Raw genomic sequence first — 21,821 nt, forward strand, 5'->3', positions numbered from 1 at the left:
TCATTTCCATTTTTACCATCCCTAAAAGACATTCATGTGTTTATAGGCGATTGCAAGTTCAAAGATGCATTGATCTTGATTTTAAAATGTATCCAATTACAAGAGATATGAGCTATCTAAGGGAAGAAAATAAACGACAGAAAGTTAGAAGTTCTTCAGTATCCGGAGACCTATGTCAAAATATATGAAGAACCATCTCCAGAGAGCAGGCTTGCAGGTAAAACATGAGTAATCTATGTTGAAGCTTTAGAGGACTGCTGACTTCCTCTCCTGTACTAGACTACCTTGCACTTTAAAAAGTCAGTAGAGCATACGTTCTTTAATCCACAGATCCCATAGTACTTCTCTGAGAACTTCAGAAACTTGGATACCACAGCCTCTGACCATGCTAAAAATGACTACTCCATGAAACCCTTAGTGACTGGATGTGGAAATTAGAGCAACCTCCATCCAAAAAGAATTTGAGACAATTCCGCCATGACCAATCCTGAACAGTCAGTCACTAGGTCTCTGGCACACTAATACACACCAAGCCTGCAGAGTCATAATAATCTCGTTCTGGTTTAAGAGTTTGTTACCATGCCAGAAAAAAAGAAATCCTTACTTCTGCCATTCCCCTTATCTACACACATTTTCAGCATACACAGCTTACTCTGACAGAAGAGGTAAAAAGAACAGTACAGTCCAATGAGGCGAATATAACAGTTAGATTCTGCACCTCACCCCTCTTTTCAGGGTAAACTTTAGGATTTTCCTCCATATAATCCAAATTTCTGCTACAGGGACCTCCATGAAGGGCCGAGGACCTCAAACATTCCACAGACCACAACAGTTTGCTCACATTTCAAAAGAGGCATAACTGGTATCTCCCACTCTTAAATATAAATTTAGATTAACTTCCCCAAATACTGCAGCAACTTCTTATTTGGTTTACTTTTTTGTCTAGTTTTACTGTCTTAATTCAGGTTTAATGGCCTTTGATTCAGGTGCTACTAACATTATGCAGAAGGAGCAATGCGGTTCTGTAAGAGACTGAACATCATATAATTTGATGTACTTTTTCTTGAAAAAAAAAAAGTTATCTGTCTTCAAATTATCTCTTCTGACAGGGACTAAAACACTAATGAGAGTCCAGGTTTAAAAAGATTTGTTAGAGAAGATTTCTTAAATATTCAGCTAGAAATTGAGGTTTTGCATGGACAGTATAAATGCTATCACTGTGCAATTACCCCCTCTAGTTTGGCTCTGTGATACTACCATGATTTTTGATGATTTCTCATTTATTAGGGAACTCTACATTTCCGTAACAGTTAATTGTCTCTATGTATCAATCTTCTGCTATCAAGAAGTCTGATGTTATTACACAAGTCTTCTAGTTAGTAAATTGCCTTAAGTAGCCATTAAAAAAAAAAAAACCTAAAAAAAGGAATTATGTGACACCAAAGAAAGTGTCCTGAGCCTTCTGTGCTTTCCAAAATGGGCATTCCATGTACAAGGTACACATCCTCAGCTGCAGAATCTATAGTAAAGCCAAATTAAGAATTGGTTGTTGCCAATTTGATTTTACTCCATATAAACATAAGTAGTCCTCAAACTGGATTTTATAAAGCAAAACCAGAAGTAGCAATTTCACAGATAATGGCACATCTAATACAAAAAAGCAAGTTACGGAATGACTTCAAAACGACATCTAACTTTTTCAAATACTTTCTGTACTTTTAACAACTTGAAAAGTCATTAAGCTCTTTCAAACACAAACTACCCATCCTAAACTTCACCCACCTTCCCAATCAGTTCAATTTTATGGTACTATCTACGGATTTCACACACAAGAAACCATAAATATTATCTTTATTTTTTATCATCTCAGCAGACACCATCCACTGGTCTCTAATTGTATTACCTGGGATAGCAAAGATGCAGATAAAATGACTACACAACCTTATGATATACATCGTAAACTTCACACTGTATGTAATTTGCAAGTAAAAGCGGTAAGTTACATTCTGCTCACAATTACTTGCGTCATTATTTTTCTTTATCTGAAAAGAGTATTTGCAACACTGCGAATCAGTGAAAGCAATACAGAACAGAAATGAGGTATTCATTACTTAGTGAGATACACAGCCAAATGCTTTTCACAACCCTTTATCTTGGAAGAAATGATTTTTCTTTGGGAAAAAAAACCAAAACACACAAACAAAAAAACCACACCAAAAAAAAAACACCACAAAAAAGAAATCAGTGTCAAATGGTGTCACAAAAGCAAAGCAAGGCAGTGCTACACACCACCACAAACAAGTGCTCTTAGTGCTCTCAGCAACTGATGTTCTCAGTTAAGAGTTGAACAAGTTCCACATTGTTTAATAGTTCAACTAACATTATTAAAAGAGATCCATTAAAGGATTTTAATAGCTCATGACCACTCATTCACAAGTTACACATAAAGTTATTTTAAAAGCACACAAAAACATTCTTACCGGTAAAATGAAATACTTGACTGAAAAGCTGCCAAAATGACAGAAGTCCTCCGACACTTCAGACCTTGTATGAAATTTCCTTAATTGAGTTAAGGATGTCCTTACGTTCTTAAAAATCAGAAGTGTGGAATAATTCATATGACTGAGTAAGGAAAAAGATCAAAACCTATCTAATTGCAAAAGCCTGTGAGATCAGTATTGAGTGTTGTGTTTTATATTTCTAAAATAAAAAACTGTTTAAAAAACACCAAAAGCACATGTTCCACATCTTAGCTTTACCTATTATGTAAGTAGCTTCACTTCTTACAGCACAGAAGGAGTGAGAAACTGAAAAGAAAGATTACACTATTCCAAGATTATATTCTTGATATTCTAAATACCCTACGTAACACAACAAATATTGCAGAAATTGACTTGCAATCAGTAAGAAAACAGTAAGTTTAGGTATCAACTTATGGATGATCCTATAAAAGACACCAGACACATAGAAGAAATCTTTTTATTGCTGTGTGTATTATGTAGAGTATAAGGCAGCAACTGGTTTGAAGATGAGCTGAAAAAGTCAAGCACCAATTCATGTTGGAAGAGACCTCTAGAGTTGTCTAGTCCAAATCCCTATTCAAAGTTCAATCAGCATGATATCCAACACCAAAGATGGCTCAAGCTGTTCAGTTCCTTGTCAAGTTTTGAACATCTCCAAGGACAGAAATTCCACAGTCTCTGAGCTCTGAGAACAAGTTCACGTCTGACCACATCCATAATTAAAACAATTCTCATAAGCGCAAATTGTGTCCTTTCCCTCTTTGTCTTTTATTACATATCTCTGAGAAGAGCACAGCTCTACCTTCTCTATACCCACCCGTTATATAGTTGGAAGACAGCAACTGGATCCACTCCTTGGCCTGTGAAAACAATTTAATTTCTTTCTGATAAAAACATTTACAGCACACAACATTATTAGCTGAAACTTTCAAAACCTGCAAGACCAGACCATGTCTACTGTAATTCCCAAAACTTCCTTGAAAACGGAGAAGGCCTTAGTTCTCATCCATGCTCCACAGACTATTCTCTAAAACAGTATACATTCTTCAGATCAAGAACAGAAAGCTAGGATTCCCTTCTTCCAGTAGTCCTCCCATCTCTGAGAAAAATAAGAGAGTAATAATTTAAAATCAAAATCAATCACCTGGTAAGTGCCAATAATCACCAACGCTCAAAGGCTTCTGGAAGGCCTTTAGAGGAAGAAAATACTGGCCTTTCCCCCTCTCTGGCAATGGAAGAAACTAAATCCGAGTAGTAAGCTGCTAAAGCAGTAGCTCTCACTACAGCTTTACTGGGCACTCTTCATCTCTAGTTTTAAATCAATAGCTAAGGTATTTCCAAGAGAGTTCAAGGCTGTGAGTCTCTAACAAAAGCTGACATCCCTTTCCCAGGGCAAAAACATAACCCAAGGCTTACTTCTCTGAAGTCCTAATATATGTTCTTCTCTGATATTTCCTACCTGATACAAATCCTACATGAGGTCCTTATCTCACATACTGGGAACATAAGACATAATTCAGGCTCAGGAAACTGGAGACATCTATCCTTTTGAGGAATGGAAGTAAGAAGACAAAAGCTGTGTCCTCTGACACACAAGAAAAATTTGTGGCAAGTATCCTCACTACAGCTACACAGTGAGAACACTGTTATTAGATCAGCTATATATTAAAGGTTCTTAAAATCAAGTCTGTGCATAATTTTGAATTTCTCTGTTTAAATGAAAAACAACCACACTTATTTTCTCCTAGTATCTACTTATAAAACGGCAAATAGTTCTTGCTCAGTTACAGATATCCATGACTTTTCTACTACATCATGAAGGGGAAATAGGCAGCTACTTAAGATGAACAGCACGCTCCTTTCCATACAGATTTACATTTAATAGGCAGAAATATTTACTTGCTGGTTGTCACGAAGGCAGCCAAGGTGAATTAGATTATAAAGGTCTAAAAGCCATAAACGAAGTTTTTGTAGATACTATAAAATTATTTTCAGATCACATGCCAGTTTCAAAGACAACATCAGAACTAGACTAATACCTTGATGGCAAATAGTCCCAAAGGCAATAACATATCTTTTCATATAATATGAATGGTCCAACATCAATCTTTTGGGGTTAGGTCAGAAAAGTGTACTGTAAAATATCTCTTCCTCAGAAGGATTCACTCAATGGGCCAGTCATTTTTAATGTCTGTGCTGTGGAAAAGAAACAGTGCCAGAGTTTCCTGTTACAAAACACATGTGCTCTTGCTATAAAAAAGAAAAAGATGACATTTCAACAGAGAAAATGTTGCACTAGACATCGAAGATGTAAGTGACAAATAAATGATCAAAATATCTATGGCAAACAATTTGAAAGCTTATTGGAAGTGCAGGAAGAAATATTTTTTCTGGCTTAAGTAAAACAAAATTCAAACTTAGCCTTCGTAGAAAGCTCCTATGTCTCCATCTTCATCTTACACTTTGTAGTGTGTATGTATGTGCATACACACATTCTACATATTACATGTGTCTACACACACTGTAGAGAGCTTTGATATTCACAAAGATTCCCTGTACCCTTCAATTTATACAAAAAAAAGTGACAGAATACTGCAAGTAATCTTTTGCTAATCTTATGTTTACTTACAATATACTATCATTATACTATCACCCAAGTTACATTATACTATTTATTTTTACTCTATGTATACTAAACGCAAGTTCATTTGATGAGTGAAACCAGCTTTGAAAACCTTTAGTTTTGATCCCAGAAAACTTGGGATCACTTTTGACTTACTGATCTTAAAAATGCTGGCACTGCATAAATCTAAATTAGGCAAATAGTTATTGAGTAGAGCTCTTGCTCAAAAATTCAAAGCTTGGCTTTTGAGTTAGCTACTCTAACTATGTAGCCACAAGTACTAGCAGAGTCAAATAGCAATTATTGGCATCTAAGAATGAGATCTGAATATTTTACTTTCACTTGAAAATGAACTACATAGAAGGACAGTGATTATCATTCATGTCCACTCACTATGGGGTTTATTTACTTTTGAAGGTGGGTCTTTTTGCTTATAAATAATCACTGACCACGAGAGTCACCATCAGAAAGGATCTCAGCTGACCAAAGATACCGACACAAAGAAATTAAGCATCAATATAAATCTTAAATATAGAGCCTACTGTCAAAAACCTCTTCCTGCTAGGATGACAGGAAAAAAGCCAACAGGTTTTTAAGTCGAAAATTTCAGAAGTTGTGCAAGTAAAATATGTGCCTAGGAGCTACAGCTGTAATTTTCAAATTAATTTCTGCACCTCTATTGTTACAAGAGTTGCAGGAAAAGAAACAATAACAAAAACAAAATACACAACAACCCCCCAATCACACTACTTGCAAACCAGCAAGTTAAAAAGGTGATGAAGATAGAATATGCCTCAGGTACTTCAAACTGGTCTGGAGGTACAAAACAATCACAGGCGTGATTTAACACTGTGGATTCACATCTATTTTCAATGTCAGTAGCAATACCTGAAAACATTATCTCTTCTGCTCTGCCTCAGCTACTCACCACTACATTGTGCCAGCAATTTCTTTTCTTTCAGAACTGCTGGCTAAGACATTTTTGCCCTTACTCTTTGAACTGTTTAATGAATAGGTGCAAAGTTAGCTTTAGTATTTTGAAACTTTGTGACTTTGACTGCAGTGGGTTTACAAGCCAGCGGCTTAGCACATCCAAGACGGCAGCAACCTTCAACAGGGAAGATAGTGGGGAAAAATCAGAAAGGAGCATCAAGAGCTAAATTAAGAGCTATGTTGTTAATACCAGAAAAACATGTATGCTAGTAGTCTTTTCAGAGGTTCATTTTATATTCTGCTTTTTGCACCTTATTAAAATGCAGACCTTCAAACTCGGCTTATTTGGCAACTGTCTGTCTCTCATGGACAAGCCGCACACTTCTATGCTGTGGCTTCTTATTTTTCTGGAATGTAGTTTGGTAGGTACAAAGATCACACCTTAGATATTCAAGATGAACTTCACAGATAACTTGAAAGTGGACTCTCAATCTAACTTTGCAATCACAGCATATAGTACAAAACCATCAGTGCCCAGGTTGATGCATTTTTACAGTTATCTTTATCATGTAGATTCCCCCTTACATAAGTTGCAGAAGTCAACTTCACACAGTTTTGTGGCCAAATGAAAGCTTAAAAAAAAAATATTGCAGTCTTCTTCTAGTTAGTTACATATAATTGTGTGCTTGCCAGTGTGACTTCTGACAACGAACAGCCCTTAGCTCACTTTGACACCACAGCTAGGGACTTAGTGAAGAAGAGGAATGCAGTGTCATTCTCAGTAAAAAAAATATACTACCGTAGTCACTCTCTTCTTCTGGTTTTCTTTACCAAGATTTCCTCCAAACACTATGAAGTCTGGGAAATTGAATCCCCTTTGTTATCCGTTATCTGAGTTACAGAGTAACCATACAAAAAGTTGTATGTAAGATACATAAATACCCAGGATGCTCCACCAAACCAAGTACAACAACACTTGGCCCAGACGGTGCAAAGCAAACACACTATTGCTTCCAGCACCTCCATGGGAACAGAACGAAGGTTAAAGTCTGTAGGAGGTAAGATAGCTCTGTGTAAGCCAGTATTCATGTTCTGGTACCACTCCTTTGAAGTAGGAGTATGGTGCACCTGAGTGAAATGGACCTCCTTCGTTAAACCAGGTACTCCCTGTTCAGGCTGGTTAACCCTGAAATAACGTTTTGTCCTTAACTCACATTCTGCAATGAGGTGTGACTTTATTATACCACTCGGAACACAGCACTGTACTCTTGTTTATCTCTACTGGCCATACAATGACAAGATTCATATCCCATAATACTAACTGATATTCCTTCTGTTTGCCTGTATCCACTCATACTTCCTGTAGCAAATAAGCATGTTCTCACCTTCTTTACTGGGTTGTTCAAAACAGATGAACTTGTAGCACTGGAATCCTACAAAGCCAGGATTTTTCCCCAATAAATTTAATAGTTATTTCTATGCAGAATCATTTTATTTTATTCTCTACATTACAAGAGCAACTATTTTGAGATTGATTGAAGAGCACCAAACTAAATCTATCTAATCACTATCAGCCAAGCTTTTATTAAAAAAATACTTATTATTACTTATAATTATTATTACTTATTAGCATGAAGCAGTATGTCACTAAAAAGGAGTTCTCCCATATTCTAAATTCAGGCATTTAAGACAACTTATTTTCTACCTTTTTCAATGTTTGTTTACCAAGAGCTTCAGAAGCATTTTTGTAAGAATAGGGCAGCAATGAATCACCAATTCATATAATCAATAAGTTGTTCCTAAACAGGTCTGAAAGACCAGAGTAAGTGCTCTGCAGCAGGTCTGCAGAGCCATGGCAAAACACTAAACGATTTATTTACATAACTGAGGGGTGACTTGTTGATTCACATAAACCTGAGGAAGTTAGACACAAGAGCTGGGCTGAACGAATGCTAGAGGTCCATTCCAACATAAATTACTCTATGACTTGTACAGCGTAAGAAGAGTTGTGCCTTTTTTCAACCTGTTACGTCACTGCAAATTAAGTACAAATATTCCAGATGACAGAAAAAAAACCCACAACAACAAACCAACCCAAAACAGATTTGAACCTTTCTTTCATTGTAGCAGCAGAACAATCAATGCCACCTCCTCAGCAGAACCTGCCACTGACCCATGCATCATCCAACTTCAGAGTAAGACTGCTTCATACCAACAGTCCAGACTCTTGTCCTGCCACTATTGCCAAGTGCACCTAAGGCAAACAACTCTTCCCAAAGATACCAAACTGTGAAATCAAGCCTGAAAGGTGTTAACTTGATCATAATTATGCAGATTCAGCACATGTAATAAAGCTATTTCATGGACAGTCTTCAAAATGCCCCATTTTAAAATCGAATTAAATTATTCAGAAACAGACAAACCAAGATATATAATCTTGACAGGTATTTGTGGTGGTGTGGTTGGTTTTTTGAGTTTTTAATTAACATAGTTTTGTAGCATTAAATTTATCTTTTCTTTTAAAAAAAGAAGTCAGGAGTAAAAGAACATTAACTTGTAGTTCTCCTATACAAACACAGAAGACAGTGACTGAGTAGTGGGACAAGAGTTACCTCCATCATTGTCACATAAAGTTATGATACAAAACCAGCAGCCAAAACATTTTCATTGACCTGAAAGAAGACATCAACCTTTACCCTTGAAAAGGCAATTCAAGAGTTGAAGCTACAGCAGACTTGTAACAAAAATTTAGAGATTTTCTGTAACCAATGAAAAAACAAGGTAACTTAAGTGGTATTGCTGCTATTAGTGCATTTAAGGAAATAGAGACCTTGAGGGGGAAAAAAGCTACACAGGTAGTAAGCTGATCTCAACACACAGTGGCAAAACACTTCATGACTTCTACTGACTGACACTGTACATTCTTTTGTGTGAAAACATACCTTACTCAAAATCTGGGTCAGCAGGCATTTAAGTGTTGAAAAATTACATTTTTTCCCTATTTATTAGCTGTGCTTTGTACTAGAGCAGGGAGAAGCTATACTTTAAGTTATATTTCCTCCCTATTAAAAATAAGATTAAGCAACATACAAATGCATTTAAAGAAAAAACACATCCTTTTATCCAATCTGTTCTGAAATTTCTGTTAAGTTCTTGGTCAATTACAAATTAAAACACAGTCAAAGTAAAAGTGATTATACCTTCCCATAAATTTCCAAGCAGCAGAGTTTTTTCTTACCTGTAATTGCAACCTTGTCAAGGTTCTAGTTCAGTGCTGACAGAATTAGTTTACATTCCTGCTGCCAAGAAGCACATAACAGAATGACTTGCAAAACCTTGAGACAACAGTACAGGACACAACATCTGCTTTATTTTGATATTTCCTAGAAAGAAACAAAGAAAATAGTTAGCTACTCCAGATGGTTTACAACACATTTGTACATTAATTCTTTCATGAATACAACTTTTTCCTAAATAGAAGGGCTTGAACTAAAACTATGCCTGGATGTCAAAAGACCTTTCAGTACTCTCTCTGAACACCACATTAAAGATTCATGCTAACAAAGAATCAGATATATTCCCCCCCCCCCCCCCCCCATTTCCTTCACCAGCACAGATTAACACTTAAAAAGTCATCTAGCCTACTACCTGGCATTCAATTCCCTAAATTTAGTGACAGAAGGAATAGCTTTTGTATGCCTACTAACATAACGGTGCTATTTGCTTAATTTTATTCACCTGCTCAAATGACAAGAGCACACTCCCTAAGTGTTTGACAAGACTTAAATCCATGAAGTGCACCATGTGTAATTCATAAGCTCTTTATTCTACTGCTTAGATGTAAAAATGCAAAGTTTAAAACAAAAGCAATACGCTTTTGCAATAGCAAAAGTATTTCAGCTCCTCTGAAGTAAGAATGATTATGTTTCTTTAAAAGTAGTTGTTATAAAATTAACTATAAATTCAGCTTGAAATGTAAAAGTAGCAGGTAACTAACAATTCAGATGTTATCTGCAAAAGCACCTAGGCATCTACTTTGTTTTGAACAGGAGAAAATGCCCAAATTTCTTCATGGATCAGGGACTACATATTCAATCTCATAAACCACTGCATCTTACAAACGTTACCATGACAGTACGCTGGTAGAAGGAACTATTGCAGGAAGAATTCTGGATAACAGCCAGTTTTGTCAGAGGCATGAGGGAAATACAAGCCTTACTGTAACACTGATGATTTTAAACTGATGACAGCACTCTGATGAGCTGAATGAGTGATAAAGGGGACACACTGTAGACCTTAACTTTAAGCCCATTGATCATAGAATGGATCTATGACAATATTTCATTATAGTTTGCCTCTTCCAAAGATTAAATAGTGCTTTTCAACTACCAAAAATTGTCACAAGCAAGAAATTGGTCAAAAGAAAGAATACTTTGCTACTGTTTGAAGAAGAATTGTAGGGCTTCAGTAAGTTTTATGCCTGTAATGGTACACTGCTGCAAGGGCTGTATTTTCCCCAACATTCTCCCTCCTTAGGCACCACAACAGGATAGACGGTTCAAGGAACCAAACGAAGTCAAAAAATGTCAATTACTTTCTGCCACTTGAGCTCTCTGAACCAGCTTAGGAAATGCAGGATGAGACAAGTGCCAATGCCAGAAATGCAGAACCAGCAGCTGCTGCCGATTCAGATTTACTCAGAGTATTGTGAAACTACACCCTAAGCAGCATCCACTAGATCATTAATGAACTCTGGAAAAGTATTTTGAAAGAAATATACAGCAAGTATCCTAAACCATTGTATTTGACACATGGCAAAAGCCCTCCCAAAAAAGTTAAAAAGTTTATCAGTAAGAAGACTTGTTTCCACATCCAAGAACTTCAGGAAAAGAGAACAAAACACAAGCAGTGCAGATTCACAAAGTTGCACAAAATAGCTTAATTCCATCTTCTTAAATACACCAGTGACTAGGCCATGAACACAGAATGTGTGACCAGAACGCAGCTCCCTACAAGCACCCATCCCCACCTTCAGAAGACCCCCTTAACTGTGAGGGTACGGGGTGCTTGCATGATGAAATGCTCAAGAGGCTCAGTTCTAATGCCACTCCAGTAGCCTGTAGAAGCAGCTGACTCACACAAGCAGGACGGAAGACAAGCATTACGCTTCCCAGAAGCAAGAGGCTTGACCCCTCCCAAATTATTCTATTCTACAGAGGATGTGAGAACATTCATTAGACAAGGGTGACTGTCAGCCCCAAGACAGGCTGCTTACAGTAGGGCAGATTCAAATGCAGACGTTTTGGGCTAAGAGCATCTTACTGCAGCATATACTCCTATTCACCCAAATTCTATCTACCCTAACTCTCAGAAGTAAGAAATACAGGTATTTAGTGTCTCAAAACACAAAAATATCCTAAGATATGTACTCCACCACTGAACACTGCACAAAGAGGGGATGTTACTCCTACTTACTTCTGCACAGCCGTGACTCTTACTTTTCCAAAGAAAAGCTGCACAGTCTTTTTCCATAGGAAAAGACACTCAGACTGACGATACAGCCACCAAAACCAATAATTTGCGTGTAGAAAAAGGTCACATACAGAAACAAGATGGCTTTATCCAGATTGCTAATCATAAATTACATCACAAGAATAAAGCAGAATGCTTGCTATTAGAGGCTTAATGAAATTACAAGATGTATTAAGCATTTTATTTGGGGCCCTTAAATCCTTGTGGTATGTAAACACTTAATATTTGACTACAACTAAGTTAGTTCAGTAACCTTTTATAGTTTTTCTTACTCAGACACCAATACTCTACAGCAGAATAGTTTTTAATTGAGTACAACTTAAATATTCTTTGGCTAATAAAGAATTTGAATTTCACTATGTTTACAGTATTTTCTTCAGAAGGGAAAGACTATACAGCCAAAGCCATTGTAAGTAAATGACTGCTGAAGAACTAAAACCAATATTCAACAGTAAGCACATGAAAAAAAAAAAAGCAGTCTAGAGAAATTTAAAGAACCCTACCATGTTATTTTACAGAAAGGTAGGCATCATATGCTGGTCTTCCTAATAATCAAATACATACTTAATAGTCCTGATGGCAAAGCACTAATAATCATCAAGCTAAATCCTAATGTTTAAAACAAACAAAACCCCCTCAATATCCAGTTCTTCCCAAGTTTCTGGTAACAGAAGCACCAGAAACACACTGTTTTTTTTCTGCCCCACAACCAGCTACAGCTCTGACCTTTTACAGATAACCAAATCATTGCTGGTTTAAAACAAGTACACAAACGAAACAACCCACTCCCTGAACATCAACAGAAGAAGCTATAATCTGTCATAATTGACCTTATGACATCACCATACCACCACCACTGATACAATCCCCCAGAACTGTAAACTGGTTCACACAGAAAATAGTAAAAGATTTTGCAGCAGTAGAAGATACTGGGAGGGAGAAGGAAAAGAGCAATAGTGTAAACTTACCACAGGGTAGCTAGTATACTGCAACCTCCCTGGTGCATGTTCCCAACATACCGTAAACCTCTCCTAAAAGAGGCATTCATTAGGTTATCTGATTTTTTCCAGGAATATAAGAACACATAAGGGAGTGCTCTAGTTGTGCTGCAAGTTCCCACAGTAGTTCTTCCTTAGTCTACATATATGACGAAGTTCACACTAAAACAGGAGTTAATTTCTGTGTAATTACTTGAGACAATGTACAACTTTCACCCTAAAGAGAAAGTTGTTCATCCTTTGTAATAAAATGATAATGAATTCTCTCTGCATTTGCCAAGTGGTTCTTTGTTCTATACAAAAACACCGTGAATAAACCAAGACTGGGCAAAGCCTTGATTTGTGTTTTTGTGGATGTGGGAGGTTTTTTTGTTTTTTCTCCCCCTCTCTCTTCAAATGTGGACGCTGAATTAAAATGTTCATTATTCCAACAGTTAAAGGAAGGAAAATGAACAAATGTTCAAAACTAAAAGCTCTGTGAAGTAATTTAAGTGCTTTATCCTTCTTGAAGCAGTTCATCTAGTCTTATGGTTTTGTAAAAAGAATGGTATCTTTCCACAGCATTTTAGAAGTAATAACCAGGGTTTCTTAAAACTGTAATGCCTTGAAATAAATTTACTTGGGGTTATAGTGAAAATGTAGTTCAGCAGTTTGAAGTCTGCAGTTCAAACTTTTATTGCAAGTTAGTAATTTGAACTATTCAAGGCTGAATTTCCAAAAAGAACACAGTATTAGACTAATACTTTACACTAGTCTAAAAGTTTGATAATACTATGGGTTAAACATTTTAATTAGGTCCATACTTTTAAATATCACCTCACAAATGATGGACTTTAACTACAGCATTGGAAAGCTGCCTTTTGATACATCTAGAAAGTAGTTCCCTAAGCTATTCTGAACTTTTTTCCTCCAGATCTATCTTTAATACATATTTGTAAGGCACCTCTTTTAATTCCTAAATTCTCTGTAGTTCTCTTTTAGGTAAGCTTTGGATCAGTAAATTCACATTATAGCTATACAGATGTCTTAGTAGCAGTGGTAGCTTAAGCGGTATTAGCTCTCAGCTTCTCGTTCCTGTTTCCATGCTAATGTCTATTGCTCAGCCACATAGCTAGCTATACTGGTACAACTGAATGCCTGAAGCAGAGACTGCTCATCCAGCTGATGAGTACCTCAAACTCTGGTGAATTATGCAAGCAAAAGATGAAGGAATACCAAAAGCCAACCTTACTAGAATTCAGAATGCATGTATGCAATCTACATTTGCCTACTGGGAGATCACTGGCAAGCACTCACTTCTCTGTTCTCCGGTAAGACATCAGAGTTATGCTTAGCATAAGTCAAGCACAGAAATATGGAATCGTCTCTCAATCAGTAATGCTGGACAGCTTTTCAAACATTCGGTTTCAGGAATGCTGAAGAGAAAGGTCACGTAACATGCTTCAGTAAAAATATCCAAGTACAAAACTTCTTCATTTTCAGTTATCTGATCTTTAGCTTAACTAAGGCGAAGAGAATATCTTCAAGAGTTAAAATGTACATGTACTGCATTTATGTGCTAATGCTCCTTCACAAAAAAGTCTTAATTAAAACTACAAAGAAGGATTGTAAGCACAGGACTTATACTTTGGAAAAACGTATTTATTAGGGATGCTAAAACTTTCTAGAGAAGAGCTTGCACAAGTCTCTAGCTTTTATCATATCTTACTTTATGACTATAGCATAAGTAAAGTTCTAGATATTCCTCCCATGGCAATCAAGGAGTTGCAGATTGAGGAAGATGTGATCATATTCTGCATGGCTTTGTGTTCTTTTTTCTTAATGCAAAGGGCAGAGCCTGCAAACATCCATCTTCCTGATGGGGATTCAAAATTCCAGCTCAGACACACCACAGTGATTTGCATGGGCAACATCAGATCATGTTTACTATCACTGAAGTATTTATCTTTTGAGCACATTCCTACGGTGCTTCCCCACAAGGCAAATTTATTATCATCTTACTAGCTAGAACACCTAGATAGCAATAGCTAATGAGTCAGATTGCAACCATCTGTCCATTTTTTGCCTCTGTGAACATCTGGCCTTCAAACCAATGTTTAAAAAAATACAGTCACTCCAGCTGGATTACTTAGATTTTGTAAATATCCATCTGCTTAAAACAAGCAGAAATCACAGCCTGAGCACTGGTTAAATGTTCTGAGAAAGAATCCACCATACCTGCTATCTTATAACATTACGGGGCACATCTACTCAGAAGTCCTTTGGGCCAAAACAGCATGTCCCTAAACAACACCTCACTTCACACAGAAGTGAACTGTCTCATCCACTCCAGCTACTATAGCAGTATTATATAGAGCATCCAGAGTTTGTCATTGTTTTCCCCAGGAAAAGAGCAAGGTGTTAGCAAACTATGGTATTATTCAAATTCAGAACTATTCTTGCAAATAAAAACATTCTCTGTTGTTTATGCAGTGGAAAAGGGCTTAGCACTTTCTTGCTAAGCCTTTTAAAAAAATAAGTGTAAGATGATAAACTCTTACAGAAGCAGTTGTCAGGAAAATCAGAGAAAGCAACAGATTTCAGATCAGTTAATTCTGTAGAAAGTATGTGCATTTGGATAATAAAACTCCACAGATGTAGACTTTTAAACATTGTAGGATAAAAAGGTAAGAAACCTGACATAATCTTTTACTTTCATTGCTAAGACAGCAAAGGTGTCTGAGCTCCAAAATTTTAAGATGCTCTAGCTGTAGGACATAGTCAGGAAGCTTGATAGTCTTCAAAGGATTAATAGCATTGCAAGTGTCTCATAGGAAATGCTCGCAAAGGGGAAGAACAGGTTATTTGCAGAAGGCTGTCTTGACTAATTCTTCTCAGAACAATATTCAGTGTTGTATAAGCCAGCTAACAACTTTTGGGAGCTCCAGTTAATTTTTATCTGGGTGGAGAATCTCATCCTAGCATCTAGTGTCCAGTAATGCATTTACAAGTCAGCTTTTGAATGAAGTCTTGCTACTACCATTGAAGATACTAAAGAACTTTTTTTATCTTCAATACCACATCTCATACTTCTCCTGCTCCTGATAGAAAAAAAAAAAGCTTAAAAAAAAAAAAGCTTAAACTTTGTTTCTAGAACATTTCTTTCTGTACAGATCCTGCATTTAGAGCAAATATCCCACACAGGATTCTCAAAGGCACAATAGCATCCCATTTTGTCTATCAGGAATTAAGCCATTACAACATATGCATGTGAACTAATCACATTTTCCCCCTCTCTTACATGTATAATATGCACAACTCTAAGTGGGACAATGAGTATATCCAAAATTTAGAAGGAATTTAAACTCCGCAAAGTGGAGTAAAAAACAAGCAAAAAGATCAAAATTACACTATTTCAGTTAGCACCAGGTACAGAAAATACAGTAAGAATTCCCTAATGCTGCTATGTTTTACAATGACAGAAATCAAGTTTTATCACTTCTATCAGGGATAGCAAGAGTAGTTTTTTATTTCTTTATGATACTGATGATTAGGGGAAGAACTTCACCTCTCTTCAAGAATGTAAGTAAGGTTGTTATTCTTCCCCCATCCTCTAAGGGCAAGTCTTCAGATACAAATGAACTAAAACTGAGCCATCACAGCAGATTAAAAAAAAAAACCAACAACAAAACCACAACTTGGACATTGCTGATGTACCTGTGCAGTTACAGGAGGCATTGCCACACCACTTAGCCACTTGGATCTATTTGTGGCTTTTTTAGCCATGTTACCACTTGCTAGGTTTATACACAAAAGGAGTTAAATTAAATGCCAAAAAAGGTTATTCAACACCATAATAATCACCAGCACATTCAAGTCAGTACCATAAGAACACCAGTACTACAAGCTGCCAAATATTAACACTTACTATGCTATAGGCATTTTAAAGTTTACTGCAAAGCACACAATTTGGAAGGAGATAATTCAAGCATCTGTTATGTCAACTAACAGCCTACACATACACAGTGTTCCAAAGGAACTAATTTAAATAATACAGAAACTGAAGCTTCCAAATAAGAATTGTTAAAATATACAGTTATTTTTATACCTCGTTTACAGTTTTAGAACACTTTGTTTTTTCCTTAATCTCTTCCACGTCAAGGAATTTTTTTCTACCTATTAGCAAAGGCACTTGAGTAACAGTACTGGATCAGCATGACTAGAATCAGCACTTAGAAATGTGAAAACATCTTAAAATGTCTAAGAGGGTCTATTTGCTTAGAAAGTCACTCCCTTATTGCTAACACAGACTTATCTTCCTAAATCAACCCAGTTGAACTGATTCGGTTCATTTCAAATAAGGCATATTTCAAAGCATCTTAAGGCAGTTATAAACAAATGCTTAAGAGAAGCAGCTGATCCCACATGATATGTAATGATATATTGCCATACTGTAACAGGACCAATATAGCTGTAATCACCTGATATATACTATTCAATTCACAGTGTGTCATAGAAAGTTGGGTTTCAGATCACAGATGGCTTTTCAGACTACTTCAGAGAACATAGTACTCCCCCCTGCACTTTTATAGCATGCTCTACTTTTCCATCAGACTTTCTTAAAAAGTCTGAAGTCTAATTAAAAAAATAGTATCTCTAGGAACTGCAGAGTGAAGCAAATTTCCATTACCTTTTTTTCTGGCAGCAGTCTCCAGTATCGTTGCCTGGACACATGGAATCTTTTTCAGGTGTCTGCATTGAGGCTATCTGAACTGCTTCACTTGTCATCTAAACAGAGGAGTGCTTGGCAAGAAGCAGCCATTTGGCAACTTGCAAGCTTAAATACTCAAAGTTTTGGCCAATTAGTACTGCAACTTCAGTTTCACAATAAATCAGTTTGACTCACTTTTAATCAATACAATTTAAACTCTTGATTTGCAATATATATTTCAATGCTGAAGTTTCAAATATATCTACTGAGTAAAAACTGTTTTAATTTTGTCACTATGCAAGTACCACAATACATGTCGAACTACACCTGCAAAAATTCAAAGGGCAATTTTATCAGTAAGAATGTTAAAACTAACATGCAAGAAGACCATGCCAGTTTTCAAGAAATCAATATTAGAGAGGGTGCTTAAGGGCATTAACAGGCAGTCAATGCAGTAATGATAGGTCTACATGGACTTGACAGCAAAAAGGATTCCGGGAAGCAAGCATGTTAATAATTCAACATTCATTTTATGCTATTCATCAGGTCAGACATCAGCTGCAGGCAAATTTGGATAACACAGATTAAGACACCAGCTCCACCAAAGGTTACTGCTCCTGTACACTGTTGGCTGCAAGACATGCCCTTGCTGGACTGAATGGTGATGGGAACATCTTAGCACAAAGACGCATAAAAGAACACATTAATTGTAGCAAGGGGGAAGACACTCTACTCTGTCATATCATTTATAGAGGCAACATGTCAAGATATTTTTAAATGATTTATATCTTCCAAAGCTTTTACCACTTTACTACATGTAAAGCTTAACCTACGTGTATTCTATACCAGGTTTAACAAACTGCCTGGATTAAACTAGGTATCCATAAAAAAAAATAATAAATCATCAAGGCTCACAAAGGAATACTCAAGTATTCAGGCTTTTGCAGAATGACAACTGAAAGAAGCTGATGAATTTAGCAGTTTAAAAAGAAAAGTAGACATGCAGCTTGGGGATTACACTGATAATTCAGTAAAACCTACTATATAAAAAACAGAACCACACAGTCACAACAAATTAGAAATAGGTACATGAACGGAAGACTGCTGATCTGAGCCTTCAAACAGGTGCTGAATTCAGCACAATGAGTGCCAGTTTCAGTAGGTCTCCACCACCCCCAAAACTGAAGAGCTAGCATTAGGCAACAGCTGCCTACATTAAGTAGTACTTGTACTTTCCAATCCCCAAAACGTCTCCTACTTCCTTCTGAGTGATTCCATGTGAATGTCTCCACCATCTGTTCTATGGCTGGATACTACAGCCAGATACTATGGCCTTGTATTCCCCTTCTTACACAAATTGCCCTCTCTGCAAGGGATAGCTACATGCCTTTCCAGTCTTCTGAATCACTTTTTCAGTCCTTCCCTTTGAGTGCCATGAACACGATGCTAGTCCAGTCAACAGGACAGTCCCTCAACATTCTCCCCACTACTGATCCCACTGGAGGGAATTCCACTTTGCTGCAGGCTTTATCCCCCTAGTCCTCTACTCTTCCCCGGGGGTTGGTATGGGAACAACACAATAAACATTACTAAACCTTGTGTTAAACCGTGCATGGAAACTGAAGGCAACGGTATCACTCTGCTGAATGATGTCAATGGCTCCTACTACTTGATCGGTGCTCTAACTTGCAGATGTATGACACCTGTATAGGTGCTGGAAGCTATGGCTTTATTGAAAGAAATGCATATATCATTGCTTCCAAAAAGCAGCAAATCTGCCCTCTGCATCGCAATTATTTCCTGATATTTTGAAATGGACTGGGAATGTCACTCAAGAACTATAATATTGCATTCACAGCAAAATTACAACAAACTCAGCATAGGACCTCAAAGTAAACCAAAAGGAGTTACTAAGACACCAGCAATTTAGTAAGACATTCAATTTTATATCATGCAGCTTAGTGTATCAGTTTTAGAAGTGGGAACACCTATGCTACCCAAAAAACAGCTTTGCATAGTAAACATTAATTACATATAGCAACTCAGTTAGCTGTTTTAGTTAAGGAACACAGCCACAGCTAGTTTATATGCCTTTGATTATTAGTGCATTTCCACAGAATTATGCAGAAGCATTTAATACTTAATAAATATTCATAATATTCTGTAGGAATAGTATAATATGCAAGAAGCCAAGAACTTGGTACCGTTTTGCAAGCCTCAGTATTCATGCTTTTAGTCATCTGATCACAGACAATTCTTAAAGTCTTACCTTGAACGTAGTACAAAAGTCAAATTTCTTCCAGAGCTTTGTCCTTCTGATAAAGATTCACTTTACAGACTCTTCCTTGTATATAAGGGGTGAATAAAGCAGAAGAGCCTGCAAGTCTGAAAGTAGTAAGATGGAAGAATTGACCAATTTCTCTCCTAATTCAACACAATATTCAATAAAATCTATAGCTCAAGAACTGCTTAATAGCAAATTCTAGACTGGAACTAATAAAATACATGAACCACTGGAAGCAGCCAAGTTAGTCAAGAAGATCCTACTTGTCCAAGGTAATGCAGCAAAAGATTATGTGAATGCCTTTCATGTGTTAAAGATGAAAGTATGAAGCCATCTAGGCTACACCATTCAATGCCCACTACTTGCCAAAAAAACCCCACTGTCAGTATGTACCACCTTCACAGAGGTATAAGCAAATCCACTTCCAAACCAGGAACGCATACAGCCATGCAACAGAGCGAGAGCCTGCATATACTTACGCACATGCAATGCATGTTTAAGTTGAGAGGATGGAAAAGTCTGGCATACTAACGCAATCATTTACAAGAATATATCTAGATCCTGGACTCAAAGAAAAAGAAAGGCTAAAAGTTGAGATTCAAACTTATTCTGAAGCACAGAAACCATGACAAAGAAGCCTGTTATTAGCCACCACAGATCTCTTTAAAATCAAAATCAGAAACACACATGACTATTCCCCAAAGTTATCTAAACCGACCATGCCTGGATATACCAGTATGTACTACCTGCAGCATGAATCTGACTAAAGCCTTCCCTGTTTTGGAGATGTCTGCATGTAGCATCCAGGATAACAGCTTATTTTCATAGGCCTGAGCAAAGAGGGAAGTAAACCAATCTCAGAGAAACTGAGATTTAGTTTCCTTTTTCAGTTTCTTCCCCCCCCCCCCCCCCCCATAACTTCAAACAACAAATGCTCTACAAATGGCTTTGTTTTACTACAAGGTTCAGAATAATGGGTAAAGGCAAGTGAAGACACAAGGCATATCGATCACTGTAAAGTTCTAAGACTTCTTTTTCAACACCAAGAAAGAATTATTTTCAACATATATCCACCCATTTCAACTTATGACCACTGTCTCCTGTTTTCCCACTGTGCATCTCAGAAAAGTGAGTGGCTCCATCTTCTTGGTAACCACCCTTGTATATACCAGATGGTTGCTACTGGGTCCCTCCTAAGCATCTCTTCCCCAGGGTAAACAAGGCCACAAAAGGCTCTTTGCATGCCCTCACAGGTCACATACTGCAGCTCCCTGATCATCTCTGTGGACTTGCCCTAAATTTATCAATGTTGTTCTTGCTGGGGGTAGGGATAACGTGAGCAAAACTGGACGCGGTATTACAGACGCAGCCTGGAAACATCTGGAACAAATGCCAACTAAAGGGGAATAAAGCTGTTTGTTTTCATCACTACCAGGGTGAACTGCTGACTTGTATTCAGCCTACTGTTCACCAGAACCAGGTAATTCTCAGTAGAGCTGCAATCCGACCAGCCTGTAACATTGCAGGGAAGTTACTAATCCTGGAAGCAGGACTTGGCATGTACCATTGTTGAACTTCGTTAAGATTCCTACAGGCCTACTCCTCTAGCCTTTCCAAGTACTTCAGGATGGCTGCCCTGCCTTTGATCCACCCAGTTCTGTGTCTACCACATACCTGATGAAGGTGCGTTCCACCTCCTCCTCCAGGTCATTGATAAAGACATTGGCTGAGGGTGCGGGGGGAGGGAAGAGAAGAACGTAGGTCACAGCAGACCCTTGAGGAACTCCAGGTGCAACTGCTGTCTAGGCAGAGTATGAACCATCAGCCACGCTTTCAAATGACTCTTTATCTGCTGCTGACATCCACTGCTCTCCCCTCAGTTGAAGACTTGGTCATTTGACAGAAGTCAGTCAAGTTGGTGAAGCATGACTGACCCTTAGTAGAGCCATGCTGGCTATTTTCAGTCACCATCTTTTGCAAAGGCCCCAGAAATGTTTTGCTACAGGCTGATATAAGCTACTTATTGATAGCACTATCCAAGTAAAGCAGTATTTAATGCTTTTAGCAAGTGAAATAAAAGGCTTTATTTATTATATAACATAGCAAGGATGCCTGAAACAGTGAACAGGAATCACCTCCAGGCTTCAACAATTTGCAGAAATCAAATGTTCTGAAGCCTAAACGTAAGAACGCTGTGCATAAAAACAAGCAGGTCTCAACAAGTGAACACTGCCATCAA

The 21,821-nt window shown here is 37.4% G+C and overlaps 1 protein-coding gene across 23 annotated transcripts in view; it reads right to left on the reverse strand.

Annotated features, from left to right (window-relative positions):
- PPM1B (protein phosphatase, Mg2+/Mn2+ dependent 1B) overlaps positions 1-21,821 on the reverse strand; it is a 62,867-nt gene that overhangs the window by 25,930 nt on the left and 15,116 nt on the right. For 3 of the 23 annotated variants that reach the window (XM_074144340.1, XM_074144325.1, XM_074144326.1), the window contains 3 exons: positions 19,568-19,683; positions 17,278-17,625; positions 9,317-9,461 (listed from right to left, as the gene is read on the reverse strand). Coding sequence is in view for 3 of the 23 variants with exons in the window: in XM_074144344.1 (XP_074000445.1) it covers positions 2,481-2,618 (138 nt within the window). In the remaining 20 variants the exon portion in view is untranslated. Of the gene's footprint in view, positions 1-2,480; positions 2,623-9,316; positions 9,462-17,277; positions 17,626-19,567; positions 19,684-21,821 lie in introns of all 23 variants that reach the window. The other 20 variants (XM_074144343.1, XM_074144336.1, XM_074144332.1 and 17 more) reach the window with 12 other exon arrangements.

This window comes from Numenius arquata, chromosome 2 (assembly GCF_964106895.1).
Source record: "Numenius arquata chromosome 2, bNumArq3.hap1.1, whole genome shotgun sequence".
Taxonomy (NCBI): domain Eukaryota; kingdom Metazoa; phylum Chordata; class Aves; order Charadriiformes; family Scolopacidae; genus Numenius; species Numenius arquata.